The sequence below is a fragment of the Aythya fuligula genome, chromosome 29 (assembly GCF_009819795.1).
Source record: "Aythya fuligula isolate bAytFul2 chromosome 29, bAytFul2.pri, whole genome shotgun sequence".
NCBI lineage: Eukaryota > Metazoa > Chordata > Aves > Anseriformes > Anatidae > Aythya > Aythya fuligula.
The window spans coordinates 104145-123607 of NC_045587.1; the positions used below are offsets into that span (position 1 = coordinate 104145).

The following is a 19463-nucleotide window of genomic DNA, read 5'->3' on the forward strand; positions in this document are numbered from 1 at the left end:
CGTGTTTGAGCCAACACCCAGGTGTTCTCAGCTATAATTTTCGAAAACCAAAGAGGAAAATGAAGGCTACATTTATTTTTTATTTTCTGTGTGGCTATGGCTGAATGGGTTAGCTGTAAAGATTTTGTCACAGTAACAAAGGGGAAAGGTTCATCTCAAATGGTTTGCAAACTATTCATTAAGCCTTGTATTACAAGCTTTGAGAGGCTGGGAACATTTCCAGATAAGTGATTACTATTTTTCCTTCCTACTCTTTTTGTGACTGTTTGTTTTATGAATCGAAACAACGTTCCCATTTTGAATCATGGCAAAATAGCAAAACCCACACTATTATATTTTTGAACTTTTGCCATCTATACAGTTTCATTACAAACATTTCAAAGGACTGTTTTGACTATTTTTCCAAGAAAGATTTTTGCTCTTTTTTCTAACTGCAGTTATCTAAAACAAACTGCTGTTTCAGGCTGGGCATCTGGATTTTCTGTCTTGTAAAAATACCCAGAGAAAGCATGTTGATAACTGGGAAAAGCTTCTGTTCAGTTCTTTTAGCAATTAGAAACTTAAAAATACCATTCCAGAAATTTCATTGTGTGAAATGTTTTGGTTTTTGTGTTTTGCCTGACCAGTACAAGCACTCTAACCCAAAGCCTACTACAGTCAAGGGGATGAAGAAGAAAGTGGGAAGAAGCAAAGCCTCTGGGCTAAGAGCATGGTCCAGGTCCCCTCCATCACCCACGGGAACAGACAGGCAGAGTGGAGGGTGTTGTGCCCCCTCCAAAAAATGGTTATGGCCTTGGCCTACAGCAATTTAAATACAGGGTTGACTCCATTCTTGCATCATGCAAAATCCTTCAAATGTCTCATCCTACTTTATAACCTGCATTTTCCATTTCTACTAACCTGGTTAGGGTGGACCTCTTCTGACATAAATTAATCTTCAAAAAGGACAGCCCTACCCCACTGACCCGCTCACCCTGAACCTCATTTACAGCCCCAGAAGGGTGACTCATGCCTCCCAGGGCAGCTTTGCGATAAATACACCCAGATAAGAACGTGGGAAGAGGAGGAAGAGGTGGGTCTGTTACAGGAACCGACCAAGGGAGAAAGTCATCCCCACAGTGCTCATATCAGTCTGAAGAGCCCTGCAGCACCAAGCGGACGAGGTGGCACAACCACAGCAGACAACCCAAAAAACACACTTTGCAGCAAATATTTGAGCAGGCAAACTGAGTGCCAGGCGTTACACAAGGAAGTCCTTCAGACCAAGCTTGTCAGTCAAGCATTTTTACTTGCTCACTATTCTCCATGTGCATGTGATAGCAACTGTAGTGTTTTTTCATGTCATAACCAAGCATTGCTTACCTCTAGCCAAACCAAACCAAACAGGTTCAAAGCCATTTATCTCATCCAACTGTGCCCAATGTAAGGGCTGTTTTCAAAGCATGCCACCAGCTGGGCTCTTTCCCTTCCTGCTCTGCCCTTTGCCCACAAGCAAAATGCCATTTTCTTCTCTCCTTACCTGGAACAAGCTGAAGATGCAGCCCCGGAGGTCCAGCACTTTGGGTCTTTGTTTCTGCCTTTTCTGCTGCTGGTGAGATAAAGGGACTTCAAACACATGCAGCATCAGAGCATGAGTAGCAACAGCAATAAGTATAAAATAAAATAAAATAAAATAAAATAAAATAAAATAAAATAAAATAAAATAAAAAATTCAATAGCTTTTCTGAAATCAAAACTTGCCTTTGGTCTCTGTTCAAGTCTATGGAGATCTCGGTGGTGGACAACAAATAGGCTGCAGAAGGTGTGAGAGCTTCACAGGACTGGCTTTAAAGATCCCAGAGGTTGTAGGGACCCTGGTGAGTGCAGCAAATTTGGATTTCATAGCAGTGAAGAAGCCTGCAGCGTGAGTCATGGTGAGGGTGATCCTAGAAGTCCCATGAAAACAGCCAATGCACCAGTGTAGATGAAAGTTCCTGATATCAGGGAAGCTTCAGGGCCGAACAAGAGGACCATGAAACATGCAGCTAAAGAAACCTCAGCAGCCAATCTGCCTGCTACGCTAAGGTGGGAGCAGAAATTTTGCTTTATTCTGTTGTGAATACCTTACACAGCCAAACTGGGAAGTCCCCAGCCACATCAGAAAGAAACGGTTTGAAACATCTCACTTAAAAAAAAAAAAAAAAAAAAAAAAAAAAAAAGTTGACTTGTGTAATTTCACCTTTTTATCCCAGGTGTGAAAAAAAACAATGTTTACACAGCTCAGAATTTCCTTGGGGGATAGAAGTTGCATTTTTGTGGTCTGACAAAGCAGACGCAGATTTATTGCATTTTTTAACCATTACTCAGGGAATCATTATCAGGGATCATTTGCATTTCTTTTTTTTTTTTTTTTTTTTTTCTTCGTATACCCAATTTTCACACAAGAGGTTTCCTTTCCCTTTTCTGCACCAAATGGGACGGCCTAGCTGTCTTCCTGATACGTTGCTTTCTCCTCTTTAATGAACACGCCACTGCCTATAATTATTACTACGTTATTATTATTGCTAGCACACGGGGCTGGCAGCCATGGGGTGCCTCGTGGCTGCACACACGGGAAATCCAAGGCCGTGTTTTCAGCCCCAGGAAGCGGATAGACACTTTGCACAGCAGGTGGGAACAAATGATACCCAAAGAGCCTGCCACAAAGCAGATTGTGGATAAATACAGGTAAGAAATTAGCCAGTAATTAGTCCCTCCTGTGAACACTCATTCCTCGCAGCCAGACGGCTCCACAATCCACACTACATTCAAAAGCAAGTTGTTTCTTGTGATGTGGTCAGTGCTACTAACAGGAGGGAGGGGAAGCTGGAAGTTGGAGATGTCGCTTGGAAAGGGATGGCTCAGGGTGGCAGCGAGATGTCCTGGCCCACGCTCAGCCTGGGGCTGGAGGATCCCCCAGCTCTGCGGGTGCCAGCTGCTGGGCTTTGTCCTGCCTCCACTTAATCAAACTGCTTTCCTTTTAAGCTGCTGTTGATGGAAAACTGTTTGTTTTCTTTTACTTCAGCTCAGCAGCACCAGAGCAATGTGAATGGTGGCCCTTTCTGCTTGGTGGCTGAACCAAACTCCTGGGTGTGCTTTGACTCACCTGCCCCCAAACGTGTTTTGCTGCCTTTGGTCAGGATTTCTCTTCTACCACCCATGAGACACAAACAGCAGATGAGGAAATTCTCAGAGGCAGGGACTGTTTGTGGTGGAGCAGCGTAAGGAAGGAGAAGATGCAGATGAGTACGAGGCTGTTTCTTTTTCTTCCTGAAGTGTATTCAGGCCAGAGCAGCACTTGCTATCTCCTTGCTATCAGCATGCCAGTGTTGCTCTCATTATTAATTTTTCTTATTAGGAGGCCAGATAATGCTTAAGAATTACTGCAGTGTCTTCAGAAGGTCTGCTCCTCTCCCAACACAGGCCAACAAGAGGCTGAGCTTCCCTTCTCCACTTTTTTGGTGTCAATGAGGTGGCCGGAGGAAGCTCCTAACCTCAGGCACCTCCGCCTGCGAGCCCAATTAAAGGAAGCGCAGGGAAATGAAGGTTTCATCCACCCTGGAAACATCCTCATCTTTAGCATGGCTCGGTTTGGCATAGATAGAATTGGGTTTCGGAGCTGGAACAGCTACATATCCAAACTAGGCACTCACAGGGATTGTGTTACATGTGGGAACCGAAATCCCACAGACATTCTCCAGGGCTCGGGTGGGTCGAGGCGCTGCCCACGCGCTGCAGTGGGGAATCCTCCGTCTCCACCCAGCACTCGCTGGCTGTGCTCCAGCTCAGCAGGTTGGTTTTTATCCTTTTTCTGGATTAAAGGCAGCTCGGTCTGTTCCTCAGCAGTGAGTCACTCCAGGTCGGACTTTAGCTGCAGGAAGAGGACTCACATTATACAATTAGTTCTGCATTTCCCCAAAAGTGATGCAAATGAGGGGGAATCACTCCGGACTGCAACTTTTTGCAACCTTTGGGCACAAGCTTCGCAATGCCTCCATCACCGTGGAAATGGACAAGTGATGGGAGATGGGCTCTATCAGAAACTGCAACACTGAGCAGGGCTCAGAGCAGAGTGGACACAAGGCTTTGCACCATGCACGAAGGACACACCAGCTACTGAATACCAGCACACAAATATGACTGACAATGCTGGAGGAGCCCAGACGTTGACCTTAGATAGGTCCTTAAGAAAAAAACACTGACAGATTTCTTGAAATGAGTTATTTTGCACATCAGAAGGCAAATTAGCTCTGCTATTATTCCTGGGCAGTGACAGGTTGAAAATGCAAAGACAGCAGATAGATAGAAGGGTAAAGCATGGAAATATTTTGCATTCAGGGGTGCTTTTTCAGTTCTGGGGTGAAGGCAAGGGGACTCAGCGTACCTGACAAACAGGGCCTGACCACTCGGCACCCGATTCCTCCAGTGCTGGAGACGAGCCCATGCGGTGCCCTGTAGCGCTCGGATGGTGGCAGTGATGAAGGGTGAGGGTGGGAAGGAGGTGCTGAAGCACAGCAGAGCAACACACAATTATGCCAAACCCAGTAGCCATCTCATAAGCAACTGCTTCTCTTTATCATATACTCTTGGAATAACTTGAAAGAAAGCCACTGGGACAGGGGATGACGTTTTGGGGACAGTCCGCCTCTGGTGTTTGTCAATCCATAATTGAAACGAGGACAAGGAAGCCACAGTTGTCACACTCAGTAATTAGAGGGAAAGTTGAGCCACCCGTCCATCCTCTGCCAGGTGGCCTCTCTGCAGACAGGTATTTGCCATGCTGAGCAGCATGGTGACAGTGTTTGCAAAACTGCCCAGGGGAGAAACACCAACTGCTCTCTGCAGGAAGCCAAGGAGGAGCTGGGAGGCCAGGTGTGCAATTACTGGGATGTCTTGAGCACCAAGCTGGCTTCTGCTCATTGAGATTTCCACATGCAAGCCATTTCTGGACGGAGAACAAGAGAGACAGGTGCTAAACACTCCCTGGTATCACACACTGCGCCCAGCAGGTGGATTACCCCATAGGATATTCAACGAGAAAAAGCAACCACATAATAACAAGAACAAAGAGGATAACAAGGCAACACACCAATGCGTGGACGTGGCTTCAAGGAATTACACTGGAGTTCCCCAAATGAATCTTCTCAGTGCATGCAACCCCACTGAGCTCAGGAGGAGCCTGGGTGCCTGATTCACGCCGGATCATGGGGCACAGAGTCAGCCTGGCTGTGAAATGTGACCTGAACTTCTCAGGTTCCACTCCGTGCAGCTTCTTCTGAAAGCCTTAATGATGTGATTTCTTTTATCCTCCAACAGAGGATGGCCAGGGTGTCCTTTCAGTACAGCCAAATAAAACATGTGATTCATGTTTTGAGAAAAGAGCAAGGCTTGCTCTTTTCCATTTTTCTCTGCCTTTTTTAGCTTTCTTTTCCAGTTACTGAGCGCAGGGTTTTCTTGCAGCACAGGTTCCCAAGTGCAGGGCAGTAGTCGGTGACAGATGCCCAGCTGGATTTCCAACTCAATATGGGCACAAGAAAGAAACTGCTTCCTAGAGTGGGAGATTTTGGTGAAGACGTTTAGGAACCCATCCCAGAAACAGATCGAATCGAGGCATGGTTTTGCCTCTCTGAAGGCACAGTGACCTGGCTCACCGAGGACATAGCTGCGAGAGCTCAGCTTTGGCAGGAGGGATCGCCAGTCCGGAGCGATAATCACTACCGTTGCTTGTCTTTATCTCCCTGGATGTGTGGTTTGCTAGCAATTCAGAGCACTCATCTCTGGAAATGGAGGTTACGAGCCCGTAGGCTCAGTAGGGAAATGAAGGCTGTGGTGCCTGATGCTGCAGCTGGCTGCTCTGCGGGGCAGAGCGCTGCAGGTTCAGGTACCCCTGGAGCAGGTGATGCTGAGCATTAGGGCTGTGATGAATAGAAGCTGGTTGCAGATTCCTCTAGGACAAATACTTTATCATGTTTAGCCCAGTAGAGACAACCATAATACAGAGCTTAAGCACCCAGCCACCACCTCTGGAATGACACATTTTGAGTTTTTTGTGTGCTGGTGGCAAAATGAATCACAAAAGTGACTCCAACCATTCATTAAGATAATAGGTACATCTTCTAGAAACTATACCTTCTGTAATCTCCTTAATCTGAGTGTCCATCTGGAAGGCTTTATGAATAGCTGGGTGCTTGTAAACACAGCATTGTTGTTCCTCCTGGTTCATATTTCTCCTTTTATTCTGCTGAGGCTGGCAGCCGACACAGGAACACCACCTCTGCTCCCGGATCATGCCCCCGTGGCCCTGCAAAGGGTGACTCCAAGTTTTTGTACTGGTGACTTTAGAAAACGATCTTTTGCTTGATGATACCAAGCTCTCTCATTGACTATTCATGGGGTCCATACCTCTAGCTCCAGCTCGGTGACTTGTGAGTTCAGGTAAGAGGTCTCCCACACCAGGAGTGTGTTGCTTCTTCCACATTATCTCACCAGCCACATTGTTCTTACCAGGCCGCCGAGGGGGTTGCTCTCTGCTGAACATGCTCCATGTCACTCTCTGTAGAGTGATGCCTCCTGATTCGACACGGCACATGGAGATTGTGCTGCTGATAAAAGCCTCGTGTTTTCTGCTGTGCTGCCAGTAAGCTGCACGCAATGTTTCTGTATCGGCTGTACTTCATTTTTCTGAAGAAACCTGTCTGTAAGTTTGCAAAATTAACTCTATTACATTAACCACACACACTGAACAGCTACCTTCTATGGTCTTTACGGTGCGCACACAGATTTACAGAGCTATCGATGGGAACTAGTTGAAATTCCGTGGCTGGATTTCCCTCCTCCCACACCCTCCCCTTTCACTCAGCTGCTGGAGGGCATCTCTGGAGTCCCCGGTTGGCTCCGTGCGTGAAGGAACATGCTTTCTGGTTAGAAAAGTTGGTATCGTAGAAGAGACAACTGTCCCATGACACAGCAGGGCAGCATTTCCAACCCCAGCACAGCTGGTTTTCACCAGGAAGGCCCACCTTTCCCCAGAAGAACACTTTTGGTGCCAAACTCACGCCCTGCCCTTGGCATGCGGTTGCTCTCCCTCTGCAGGGGCAATTCCCAGTGCTACTCCTGGCTGTTGCGCTTTCATCATGACCCTGCCATACCAATTCCGCCCCATTACTCAGAGCCCTAATGATCCACCGAGCCCTGAGTGTTAGCACAAGGTTGGTCGGATGATGCAAAAGGGCCTCACAAATTCCTATGCAAAAGAGGAAAGTTACAAAGGAAGAGGGTGGACACCCGTGGTGTTTGGTACAAAACCTATTTGTCTCTTACAAAATTAGATGGTAAATAAGAACTATGAAGGAGAGTTTCTCAGCTTAGGTCACCCGGTAGCGCCATCAAAATGGAGATTTTCAAAATCCAAACAGGCTGCTGTGTGCTGTTGCTGGCTGGCTGTTGAGTCACTGCTGCAACATTTCCAGCAAACACTCAGAAGTCACACAAGCTGTGTCTGAGAACTGCCTCCTGTGCCCAGGTTTCCCACCACATGAACAAAAACTTGCCCAGCACATGCCGAAGCTGCCCCGAATGAACCACCTGCTCTGCCCAAAAGGTTGCTCTCCATGGGGTCAGACATCACCCTTGGGATCAATGCTCTCTTTTGCTTTGCTTGCTGCCACCAGACCCCAGCATCTTCCGAGCAACACCACTGACATGGGCGTTTATCACTGCTCACGTCCTCTTTCCAGCAGAAAGGCTGCAGAGGGAAGGTAAAAGTTTTGGCAAGGTTCTATTTGGCAGCATGGCAAATAAAGATGGTGCACGAGGACAGTGACCACCATTGGCCTGCAAAGTATCTCAGCAATTACCTTGTCCATCTTTTTGCAGCAAAAATGCTATGCAATGGCCAGGGAAAAGCCAGGCTGAGGGCAAATAGCTGTTTCGGAGCAAGGTCAGGAGGATTGCTCCGATGGCCAGTGGCGATGGAAGATGCTCAGACCATGGCCTCTACCTGGGTCCCCACAAATCCACTGCCTGCTTTGATGTGGGAGAAGAATCAAGCTGCAGTTAAGCGAATGGGAGCAGCCATCTTCGGAGGGCTGGACCCATGAAACCAGAGGGAGATGTCCCAGGGGCCTCATTAGCCATCTTAATGGTGACTTCAATGTCCCTTTCGCAGGGAGCCACAAAAACTGCCCAGCTTGAAGGCAGGGAGGGAGGGCACCAGTTGAAAACACTGAGAGCACGGTCCAGCCCTGCCAGCCCCATTTTATCAGGAAAGGGTCTTAAAAAATTTGTTTTCTCACTAGGGTAGAGCAAGCTTGGATGGCTGGGTCGTTACAGCTGGAATCACACCAGGTTGGAAAGCCCCTTAGGCTCTCCTTACCCACACAGATGGCTTAACAGATCCCAATTTAGCAAGGCACTTAAACAGAACTAATTTATCCTAATGCTGGGTACATGTAAATCTCAAAGCCTTCAGTCTTATGGAAGCCACCACAGTTCAAGGCATGTTTAGGGCCGAGGACCTCAGGGGTTTCCCCTGTGTAAATTTAGGTGTAAGCTGCTGCTTTAAAGCCTTGCTGAATCCCATCAGCCTGAAAACTGTGGTTTCATCTCTGCCTTGTAACTTTACATGCATCTTTTTTTGTTTAGGTGGGTTAGTCCCTCCCTGCAGCCCCTCCAATGTCACCAGACCTGCACTCAGCCAGGACAAAGCATGCAGACGAGAGAAAAAAAAAAGTCTTTGCGAAGACAGCATTTACATCCGATTTCAGCTAGTGCCTGTGCGTGTGTGTGGCCGATGGAATGGAGGCGATTGCAATCCTGCTCTTCAGAAGACCAAATCACATCAGAGCGCTTCCTCCTTTGAAGTTTATGTAACCGGCGCTCAGGGCTTCCACCATGTGACTGCGTGGCAGCTTTGTGAAAGCTCAGCAGCTGCAAACCACAAGCGCTGCCCTGAACCGTCTCTCTCTGATGTGCAAGGCTGGGCACCTGGAAGCAGCCACTTCTTAGGGTGCGAGGAGGAGCCGAGGGTTGGAGTGCAGGTTTGGTGCTTTCCATCCGTGGGGAAGCAGCCTGGCAGCTCTTCGTGTGCAGGAAAGGATCTCAGGGCTGGCAGCTGGGGGAGCAAGGTGGACGGTTGTCCCACGAGTGGCATTTTCCCTGCTTTCCAAGACTGGGAGCATGAAGGGTCCACAGCCTTCAAACAGCGCGCACATCACCATGCGGCACAATGCCATGCGGATGATCCGAACCAGATCCAGGTTTCTCACAGCTGGAAAAACCAGCAAGTCGCTGCCCTCCGGGATTAAGGGCCCCGTCTTTCTTGCCATGCAAAGAAGCCGGAGCCTCCCTCTGTGCGCCTGCTGCATGGAGAGCTCCAAGCAGTGGCAGCACCCCGGTACCCCCATCAGCACCCCAATGCCCCACCTCTGCCCTGCCACAGCCAGCATTCAGGGCATGCAAGAAGCAAAGTCCTTGTGCCAAGGGCTCTATGGCCTGGCTTCTGCCTATTTTGCAGCTTGCCCATGGTTATGCTCACCTAAGGTCACTTTGCATAGACCTACCTACGGCCAAGTGATGCTTTAGCCCAGCTGCGAGTGCCCTGATTCCAGGCAGTGCTCCAGGTTTGGCTTCAGACCACGCACCCAGTTGCCCTCCACAATGCTTGCACCAAAACTTCAGCACAAAATACATTCCTGAAATAATTCCACCTTTCACTTACTAGCAAGAGGCTCAGGTGCTTGGATTACCTTGGGCTGAATGACATGAAGACTGCAGTGCCCAAAAAGCTCGTCTGCTTTCTCCAACTCATTCAATCTCATGAATGAAATTACATCTCATTGCAAGACTTGAATCGTAGTACACTCAGACCAATGCAGCAACAACAGAACTAGTACACAATTAAAAGTGCGTATGGTATTTTATAGTTCATTTCAAACCCCTCCCTCCCCCCCCCCCCAACATGAGATCTGAAAATAAATAAGATCTTTACTGGGGAGACCCCACAGATATTACAAAATCAACATACTTCCTTTGTGTTATTTTTCATTCAAGAAAATCCATTTCAAGTTTCCGATATCATTGCCTAGGAATCCTCCCAGAAACAGATAACTTTGTCCTAGCAAAGATGCAGAACCTTCTGAAGGCAAGCTATGCAACCACTTGTGATTAGACCCCTTTGTTAAGACAAAAAATGCACTTTATTTGTTTCCAAGCAAATTCAAAAATCTTTTAAAGAATTTTAATTAAGAAGGTATGGTGCCTTCTCATTAACAGATATTACTAGAATAATTTAACGTTGAATAGGTGTGTCACAGGAATAAGAGGAAAAAAGTTCACTCTGGCTAACATTTCTCAACCTGTTTGTAACACTTCGCTTCACTTCTTTGTTACATCTCCAGCTATCACTTGCGTGAATTCGCCGCGCGCGCCACTCACATCACACCCAGATACTAAACACGATTATCCCCTTCCCTACGCATATAATTCGGCAATAAACACTCTGCATCTGCAGCGAAGCACTTCCCAGAAATGACATATTTCTGTTCCATGTATTCTAAGGGGCACATCCCAGCCCAGCCAGACCAGCGCCCCGACTTCATGAACCCCATTCCCCGCAGCATCCCCCCCAAATTCGGCCTCAGCACCATCCCACGCGTGCTCCACCGGTGCAGCCACCACCGGCCCCACGCGGCTCCTCTCCTCCTATTTGGTTGCCAGCACACAGGGCTTCAACCGAGCCGCCTGCGAGAGCCGCAGCCATACCCATGGGAGGAAGAAACGAACGCTTACACGAACGCTCCCAACGGCGTCAGTGCCGCGCTGGGACAGATCCGCCTTCCTGCTCCCCGCCGTTGCTCAAGAGCCTGCCCTGAGCTGGCGAGAGACCCTGGAAGAGGCGGCATCGCCGCGACATTTTGCAGGAGGTCCCGAAACATAATTAAACGCTGTGGTGAAACCGAACCGTAAACAAGCCATGAATAAAAACTCCTTGAATTATTTTGCTAAACTATAATTACACAATAAGGAAGCAGATTAATTAAGTAAAATATAAGTCCTGAAACTGAAGCTTGCAAGCAAAGCAGTTTATTTTAATTTCCACATTATTTCATATGAGATAGAAGTGTTTGCTGTGGGTTTAAAATGTTGGAAGCCATTCCTTGCTGCCAGGCAGACCAAACCCAGTGGATAAATTAAATTTTTGCATCTCAGGCACCTCCTGAAATGTATATAAGGAGACGGGCCGTGCCTCAGAGAAGCCAAAGGAGAGCTCCTTCCTGCACCCTCCGCTCCTCTCTCGCTCCGCTGCGTCGCTGTGTCCGCTCCCTGGCCGCCATGAGTCGGCAGTGCTACACCTCCAGCTCCCTCCTGGGCAGACGGGGCTTCTCCTCCGCCTCTGCCGTCTGCGGCCTCGGCAGGGCCAACAGCAGCTCGGCCTCCGTCTGCCAGCCGGCGGGACGGCGCTGTGGGATCGGTGGCTTCAGCAGCCGGAGCGTCTGCGACCTGGGGAGAGGGCAAAGGATTTCCTTTGGCGGCAGCTGCCGCAGCGGGGTCTACGGCGGCGCCGGCGTGGGACGTTGTGGCGTGGCTTACGGCGGAGGCCGCTTTGGCGTGGGCACAGTCGTGGGGTTTGGTAACTGCGGAGGCTACGGGGGCCTGGGCAGCTTCAGAGGCCTTGGGGACGGCGTGGCAATGGGAGGCTATGGCGGCGGCATCGGCATCGGCCTCGGCGGAGGCCGCTCGGAGGGGATTCGGGGCGTCAGCATCCACCCGGAACTCCTCAAGCCCCTCTGCGTGGGGGTCGACCCCGAGGAGTGCCAAGTGCGGACCCATGAGAAGGAGCAGATCAAGAACCTCAACAACCAGTTCGCCTGCTTCATCGACAAGGTGAGCCCCCGCTCTCCGGGCTGTCTCTAGGGACAAGCCAGTGGCTGCTTCGCCCGGCGCCCCCATGTCTTGCAATGGCTCTGGTAGACCATGCTCCCGACACGGAGACTGCTTGGATGTAAGCCTTGTTCCAAGGCAACCACAACGGTATCTGATGTCCTGATGGTCACCAGCCTGCTAAATAGCTAGAACAGGAGCAGCTCCAGCAGTAAGTCAAAGCCTGGGAGAGGAGGGACGGAGACACTGAAATGGTCTAGAAAGTTGTTCCCAGCCTAGATAATGCTGTGCTTCTAGGACATGTGTTGTCTTCAGTTCCTATCCTACTTCTATAAACTCCAGGGGAGTTGTATTTTTTTACAGTTCACTTCATCTTGCAGAAGTAGAAAGATAGATGTCTGGCTAAAATGAGATGAACAACTTTATTTTTTTCTGTCCCTCTACTCTGAGGGCAAAAGAGTTTTACGATTTCCTAAACAAATGTAATTTCTTGTTGTTACCTTAGCAAAGCCTAAGGGTTTTTCATTGCTGTTTAGAGATTCATTATAGAAAATGATTTTTCAAAGAGCAGAGGAACCTTTGCTCCATCTGATCTTGATTTTCTTTGTGAGCTGTTCTGCAGCTGAAACAACCAAGCCCATGTAAAAGGAGCCACCCTACTTCCTCCCATTGAAAATGACTTATTCATGATACATAAAGGTTCCCAAGTACTAGAGAGCTCTTTAATCTAGAAGTGAAAGGCATGATAAGTATCCGTGGTTAGAGCTTAAATCAGATACATTCAAATGAGCTCCTGGATGGCGCTTTTAGCACCAGGAAAGACTCATTACTCTAATCAGCCCATCAGAGGAGGCAGATGATCCTCCTCCAGCCGGTTGTCACAGGGAGGAGGCAGAGTTTGGTTGAAGCTTGCTTTGGTCAAAGAGATGATCAGGCTCAACACAGAGCAAATGCATGGATGTCGTTCAGCCTCGGGAGTCCTGGGTGGCACCGGGCTTAGCTGGGAGAAGATGCTCTTCTCACTCAGGCTGCTGAGAAATCAGCACTTAACCTTTGGCATTTCTGATTTTATTTTTATTTTTTCCTCCTGGAAGTGGAGGGACCTGAAGTGCCTTTGCCCAGGATGAGAGGTGTGGATGACTCTTGCATCTCTTCCTTCCCCAGGTCCGGCTGCTGGAGCAGCAGAACAAAGTGCTGACCACCAAGTGGGAGCTGCTGCAGCAGTACGTCCTGCCGGCCTCTAGGAGAAACCTGGAGCCTGTTTTTGAGAATTTCATCTGCAACCTGAGGAAGCAGCTGGAGTGTGTGCTGGGGGAGCGGGAGAGGCTGGAAAATGAGGAGCGGTGCCTGAGGGATCTGGTGCAAGAGTACAAGTGCAAGTAAGTAGCATGCAGAGAGAATATGGAGGTTGGGGTGTTGGCTGGCCTGGAGCAGACTTTTGGAGCGTGAAGCCAATACAGCAGCAGCAGACAGCTCAAAAACTGGAGCACAGGGAGGGAGCAGGGCAGGGCCCACCAGCACTGGGCTGGATTCTGTGCTGGGGTCCCACTGCTGCATCTCAGGTGCAGGTGATGCACTGGGAGAGCCCCCCCTGCAGTATTTCCTGAGGGTGAGAGACAGGGAACCTCTTTTCCTCTCCCTAGCACTCCTGCACTCCCCTGTGGTTTTCCTGTATCAAATCTCCCATGTCATCTGTGGCTCCCTCAAATCTCCTGCCCCAAGTGCCATCCATTCCCGCAGATCCCTCAGCCCATTTGTTTTCACCCCACACTTAATCCACATAGTCTCCACTGGGGTTCATTCCCTCTTCCCAGAGGAAATGTGGGAATTGTTTTTTTTTTTAATCTAAGATGCAGATATTCCTTAATAGTTCCCTGTGTGCTGCACTAAGCCGTGAACCAGGACACACGGTGGCTGGTGATAGGACGCATATAAGAGTAGTCTTCTCCAAAGACCTTACAGACGAGCCTCTCAGATGTTTTCTCTCACTGAGCCACCACCAAGGAGGTCAGACTCATCTTCTGAAAGTTCTTCCAGGTCCCAATTACTTGGTCGTTACACACCGGCTTTCCTTTTCATGGCACCATGGAGTTTCACAGGTTGCTCAAGCTCCTGACCTCCCTTGGGGCACTTTGGCCACAGTCTCCCCATAAAGCTGAGAGCAGAGTCCTGGATGCTTCCAAAAAACCTCACACACAGCAGCAGGGCTAGAAGCAGCAAAGCAAGCCTTCAGCTTGGTACACGGTTTGGCATTTCTAGTGGTTTGGCCTGATTTACTGCCATCTCACACCAGCCACCGATACTGCTGGCGTGGGCTATTTAAAACTGCTGAACAAAGCTCAGCACAGAGGAAAAAAAAATAACAAGAAAGCAAAACTCTAATAAGAGGTACAAAGCAAACAGGGAGAGGCCCTGGTTTCAGTCACACTTTCCGTGCTGGCTGCTTGGGACCACCGGGACTCAGCAGCCCACCCCTCTCCTTTCCTCCTGCAGATATGAAGATGAGATCAACAAGCGCACAGCTGCGGAGAACGAGTTTGTGGTGCTGAAGAAGGTGAGTTGTGCTATAGACAGCACCAGTGAGCTCAGCTGAGGGTGGCTGGTGTGTATGCAAAACCTGGGCGTGGGGCCAGGGAGTGAAATGGAAAGCCACGGCACCATGGCACTGCCTGAACCCTCATTGCATAGCCCCAAAATTGAGGCGACCCATCTGGGTCACCTGGTGAACCCTGCCAGGTTGTAAGCACGCATAAAGCAAAGCCAGGCAGCCTTAGGGGCTGGCCATGGAGAGGCTTTTCCAAATCTAACAGAGAAAAGGGGCTTTGCCACAGTGTTTTTTTCTTCACATCTTTTCACCAAATCCACGGTGTCTCTCCAGGATGTGGACTGTCTCTACCTGACCAAGGAGGAGCTGGAGGTGAGAGTGGGTCTCCTGCGGCAGCAGCTGGAGTTCCTGAAGTGCATCTATGCTGAGGTAAGAGCGCACTCATTTGCTGCAGCAGACTCAACACAGGGAAAGGTGTCTTTTCTGAAAATCCTACAGGTGCATCCAAAAAAATCTATATCTCTTTATGTGTTTGGTAGCAATGCTGTTACACACACTTTGGGCAGGCACAGGGTGGATTTGGTGGTCTCCTGACTGCAAAAGGAGGGAACTTTTGCATGAAAAAAGCCCCTATAATTCTCATCCAAACCATGCCTGGAGCCATGGAAACATCTCACTCTTGAAAACACAGATATTTTTAGCATTTCACTTTTTTAGCTTCTTAAGTCATAATACATTGGCTTTTGTCCAAAACATAGCAAGTTCCTAACAGAACACACAGGGGACACCGTGTTTGCTTTCCACCTTTTCTAACCAAATACTTCCCGGGAGTCTGCAGTGCCCAAAGCACTCACCCCGAGGGATGCACAGCCCACAGAACTGCTGACGCAGCTGGCAACACCGGGCTGCATCCAAGCGAGTTGCTCCATCAGGACTCCCCACCCTCCTTGGGGAATTACCTGCAGCAATCCCATATTGTGCCAACAACAGGTCCTGGCTGCCAGCTCTTGCTGGAAACCAGCCAGCCATCTGGAGGACCCCATACCCCAGCTGGGCATTCATGGGACAACCTTCCCCAGCCATACATTTTCTCTCCAGACCCCCCCTTTGCTGGGTCACTGACCTGTGATGGATCTTGCAGGAGAGAGCTCAGCTGGATTGTCAGCTCTGTGACACCTCAGTCATCGTGCAAATGGACAACAGCCGTGACCTGGACATGGAGGGCATCATCAAAAGTGTTGAGTGCTGCTATGAGGAGATTGCCCAGAAGAGCAAGGCTGAAGTGGAGGCTTTCTACCAAACCAGAGTGAGTATACACACCACCGGCACAGATGGCAATGAAATCCCCTGGCCAACAGAACCCTGAGGACCATTTCTGTCCTCCATGAACCCCATGGTGTGCATGCACTGTAATTTGCTCAAGAGACTCATGCCAAAAGAAACAAAAAAAAACCCAAACCACCTAAAAACGTGTTTTACAAATTCTCCATCAAAACAGAACCTAGCAGATCATGATGCTGCTCCAGAGAGGTCTCCTCTGTGCACACCCGCCAGGAACACCATCCCCTTCCCAAAGGGCAAGTGCTTAGGGCCCACACGGGGCTGTTGCCTTGTCCAGGCTGAGGTCACATCTGGGTGCTTCCCTGGAGCACCAGCGTTGGTGCAGCTCCGGAGCATCCCCACCTTCCCTGGAAGGGGCGATTCAGGCGCTTAACGTCACCTTCTTCCTGCACCGCAGCTGGAGGAGCTCCACAGCAGCCGTGGCAAGTTCTGTGACGACCTGAGAAACAACCAGAGCGAGATAGCCGAGCTGAACAGGATGATCCAGAAGCTGCAGTGCGAGTCAGATAACGTGAAGAAACAGGTAGGACAAAGGGCTGAGTGCATGGGTGTGCATCAAAGGGCTTCGTCCCCACCAGCTCCTAGCCTGCAAGGCTGCACAGAAACCCCTGCCCCCGCCAGAGTTTGCATTTGTAGCTTCTCATTTTGAGGCTGAAGATAGGCAAGGAGGAGTATTTATTTCCACCCAGCAGAAGCCACTTGTCTTGGCTAGAGCAGTAATGATGTTGGCTGCATGCTCCCTATGGGGTGCAGCCAACACATCCCTCACTTGTTATCCCAAAGAGCTTGGCCATAGCAGGGGTCCAGCCAAAATCTAGGCTCTGGCAGTTCCTAACTGAGAAACAAAGGGGATCAATGTGCAGCCCTGCAGAGATGCTCTCCATGTCACAGCCAAGCACCCTCTCATCTGTCACCGTTCGCAGATCGCAGCGCTGCAGACAGCCATCTGTGATGCTGAGCAGCGGGGCGACTGCGCCCTCAAGGATGCCCGGCAGAAGCTGATTGACCTGCAGACTGCTCTGCAGCAGGCCAAGGACAAGATGGCATGCTTGCTGAGGGACTACCAGGAGCTGCTGAACGTCAAGCTGGCCCTGGACATTGAGATTGCCACTTACAGGACACTGCTGGAAGGAGAAGAGAGCAGGTAGGTGTCTCCTCAGCTGCAGCTTGCAGAGATGCCTGGCGAAACCCAGCAGGGGAGGCATGAGAAATGCTGGGTGGCTGCAGCTCCCCATGGGTGCAGAGCAGAACAATGTCCCTTTTCTCTCCCCATGAGTGCAGGGAGGAGTGCTGCTTCTGTTCCCTCCTCATCCTCCCAAGGCAGCTGGATTGCAGCACACCAGGTGTGCCATTCAGATCCCCCTTTTGCAGGACAAATGGATAGGGATGGGATATTCAGACATCCATGGGATTTAGGGGTCCAACCCCACAGTTGTTCAGCGAGCAATAGGGACACTCAGGTACACAGAAAAGCTGAAAGATTTGCAGGGTTTCTAAGGAGGCGATAACTGGGTGGCATCTCCATTTGCTCATTTGTTTGGGGAACATTTCCCTAAGCACATCTTTGAGACATTTCTTTTCCAACAGGATATGCACTGGCAACCCGGTGAGCGTAGGTAAGCCAACGAATCATCCCCTTCCTTCCCTTTTAAGCTTGTAAGTTTCCTTATGAGCCGGGCTTGAGCTGCTCCGGGAGTGACACGGGACCTGTTTTTCTCTCGCAGCCGTGGTCAGCGGCGGGGGCACGGTCGGGGAGTGCCGATCCCTATCTGGAATCGGAGGCAAATGCGCCGTCAAGACGGGAGGAGCCGGCGCGGGCTTGGGGGTGGTCTCCTCCTTCGGAGTCAGCAACGCCGGCTTTAGCACCCGCAGCGTGGACTGTCTCCCTCGGGTGGGGGGCGGCTTCGGGGCCAGGAGCGCGGTGAGCTGCGTGGGCCGGGAGGTGATCACCGGTGCCGAGGGGGTGCAGTGTGCCCCCGGCGTGGCCAACCTGGGGAACGTGGTGTGTGCCGGCGTGGAGCAGTGCAGCCCAGGAGCCGTCATCATCCCCGGCCCTGGGGTGTGCGGCGCCGGGAGCAGATACAGCACAGCCGTGCGCGTGGTGAGAACAACCCGGTAGAGGTCCAGAAGGGCGACGCCGCAGCACATTTTAAAATAATCAGCATTTCTGCAATAAAACAGTATTCCCCTTCCTTCTGACAGCTGAAGCACACAACCACACACTGCCCACACGCACGCAATTAGGTTGGTAGCTCTGCCGAAAACGGTTTGCATGATCACAACCCACCTTCTCTTTCACAGTCCTCCGGGGGGGCGGGGGGGGGGGGGGGAAACCAACCCCCCAAGACCTCAGCCAGGTGAGATTTTCATTTCAGACAGGCTAGAGCTGTCTGCTCGCATCATTCTGGCTCTTTGCTCAGCCCCTTTTCCACAGGGATTTGCTTTCCCTAACACAGCTATTGCAAAAGGATTAAAAATTTGGTCATCCCGATTTCAGAAAGAGAAGTCACATCTGAAATTGTCCAAGATGGAGCTGAAGCCATTATTTCAGCTTCTTTAATGACACCAGAAAATCCAATTTTTCCTGTTTATGAGAGGGTTGGTAATGGTTATGTAAATTGGTCCAAGTTGCTACACCAGGTTTGGTAGAGCAGATTTTAATTACACACTGACGAGCACCTTATATTTCTGTAGTTAAATGCATGCGTTGTTTTTCCTGTGTGTGTACTAGATAGACGGATTTAACGCTTTTAATGTGTAAGTGAACAGTTGATTATCCTTCGCTTACTCCAAACTTTCAGCTGTACCTTCAATAAACTACATGCATAATTCATGCTCTGCTTCATGGGTTTTATTTCCCTCCCTGCCCTTACAAAAGCAGGGATGTTTTCTCAGACATGAAACTCCACAAGGGTGGGGATTGTAGCTCAAAAGATGTGAAGTTTTAACAAAGTTTTCAGAGACTTTGTTTGCTTTCCTTCCTGATGCACTTTTGCATACCTTTATTTCATCCAGAGATGAGCGTGGTCACAAGGAAGTCTGGAAACTCAGCATTAAGCAGGGAATTTAACCTCTCGTGGGATGTGCAGCTCCCTTGGGATCTCTGGAGGCAGAACAAAAAGCAGCCAGGCCCCCGTTTAAAGCAATCAGTGAGAACCAGCTCAGGTGGAAGCAAAAAACCAACCAACCAAACTGAAGCCCTCTCACAAGAGTAGGTTAATTTTCAAATGAAAAAAAACTCTGCCTTTCCAAAATACAGCAGCAGGCCCTCTCTCCTTGAACACCCACCTTCTGTCAAACACCCAAGCCTACACAAACATCAGGGGCCATGGGCTGCAGACAGGTGTCACCCCCTGACACCAAGGAAGGCAGAATTCCTTTCAGGTGGCTGAGCTTCAGGTAAGGTCAGGTTGCCTCATCCTTTTTCTGTATGAGGGTCCCCAGTTTCCAAGGTGTGGAGACCCGCAGGAAGGTCTCTGCATCACGACTGGAAAGGGTTTGCTGTGGTGGCTCTCACCACAGCTGGATGCGCAGCTGCCTGCCAGGAAAACCGTCCGCCCCCAACGGCTGCTTCCCTCCCACGGCTTGCTCAGGCACCACCAAAAACCCCCGAGACATCTGCACTCCGAATTGCCCTTTGGAGAAATCTGTCTCTCTTCTCCCAGTCTGGAAGCAGCGC

General features: G+C 49.9%; 1 protein-coding gene across 1 annotated transcript; it reads left to right on the plus strand.

Moving 5' to 3' along the window:
• Positions 1-11340: 11340 nt before the first annotated feature.
• Positions 11341-17903, plus strand: LOC116499893 (keratin, type II cytoskeletal 4-like). The gene is made up of 9 exons (XM_032204745.1): positions 11341-11901; positions 13063-13277; positions 14392-14452; positions 14777-14872; positions 15585-15749; positions 16182-16307; positions 16708-16928; positions 17372-17400; positions 17509-17903. Exons 1-9 carry the CDS (start codon positions 11350-11352, stop codon positions 17901-17903), a joined length of 1860 nt encoding a protein of 619 aa, XP_032060636.1. The 5' UTR covers positions 11341-11349.
• The last annotated feature ends 1560 nt before the right edge of the window (positions 17904-19463 follow it).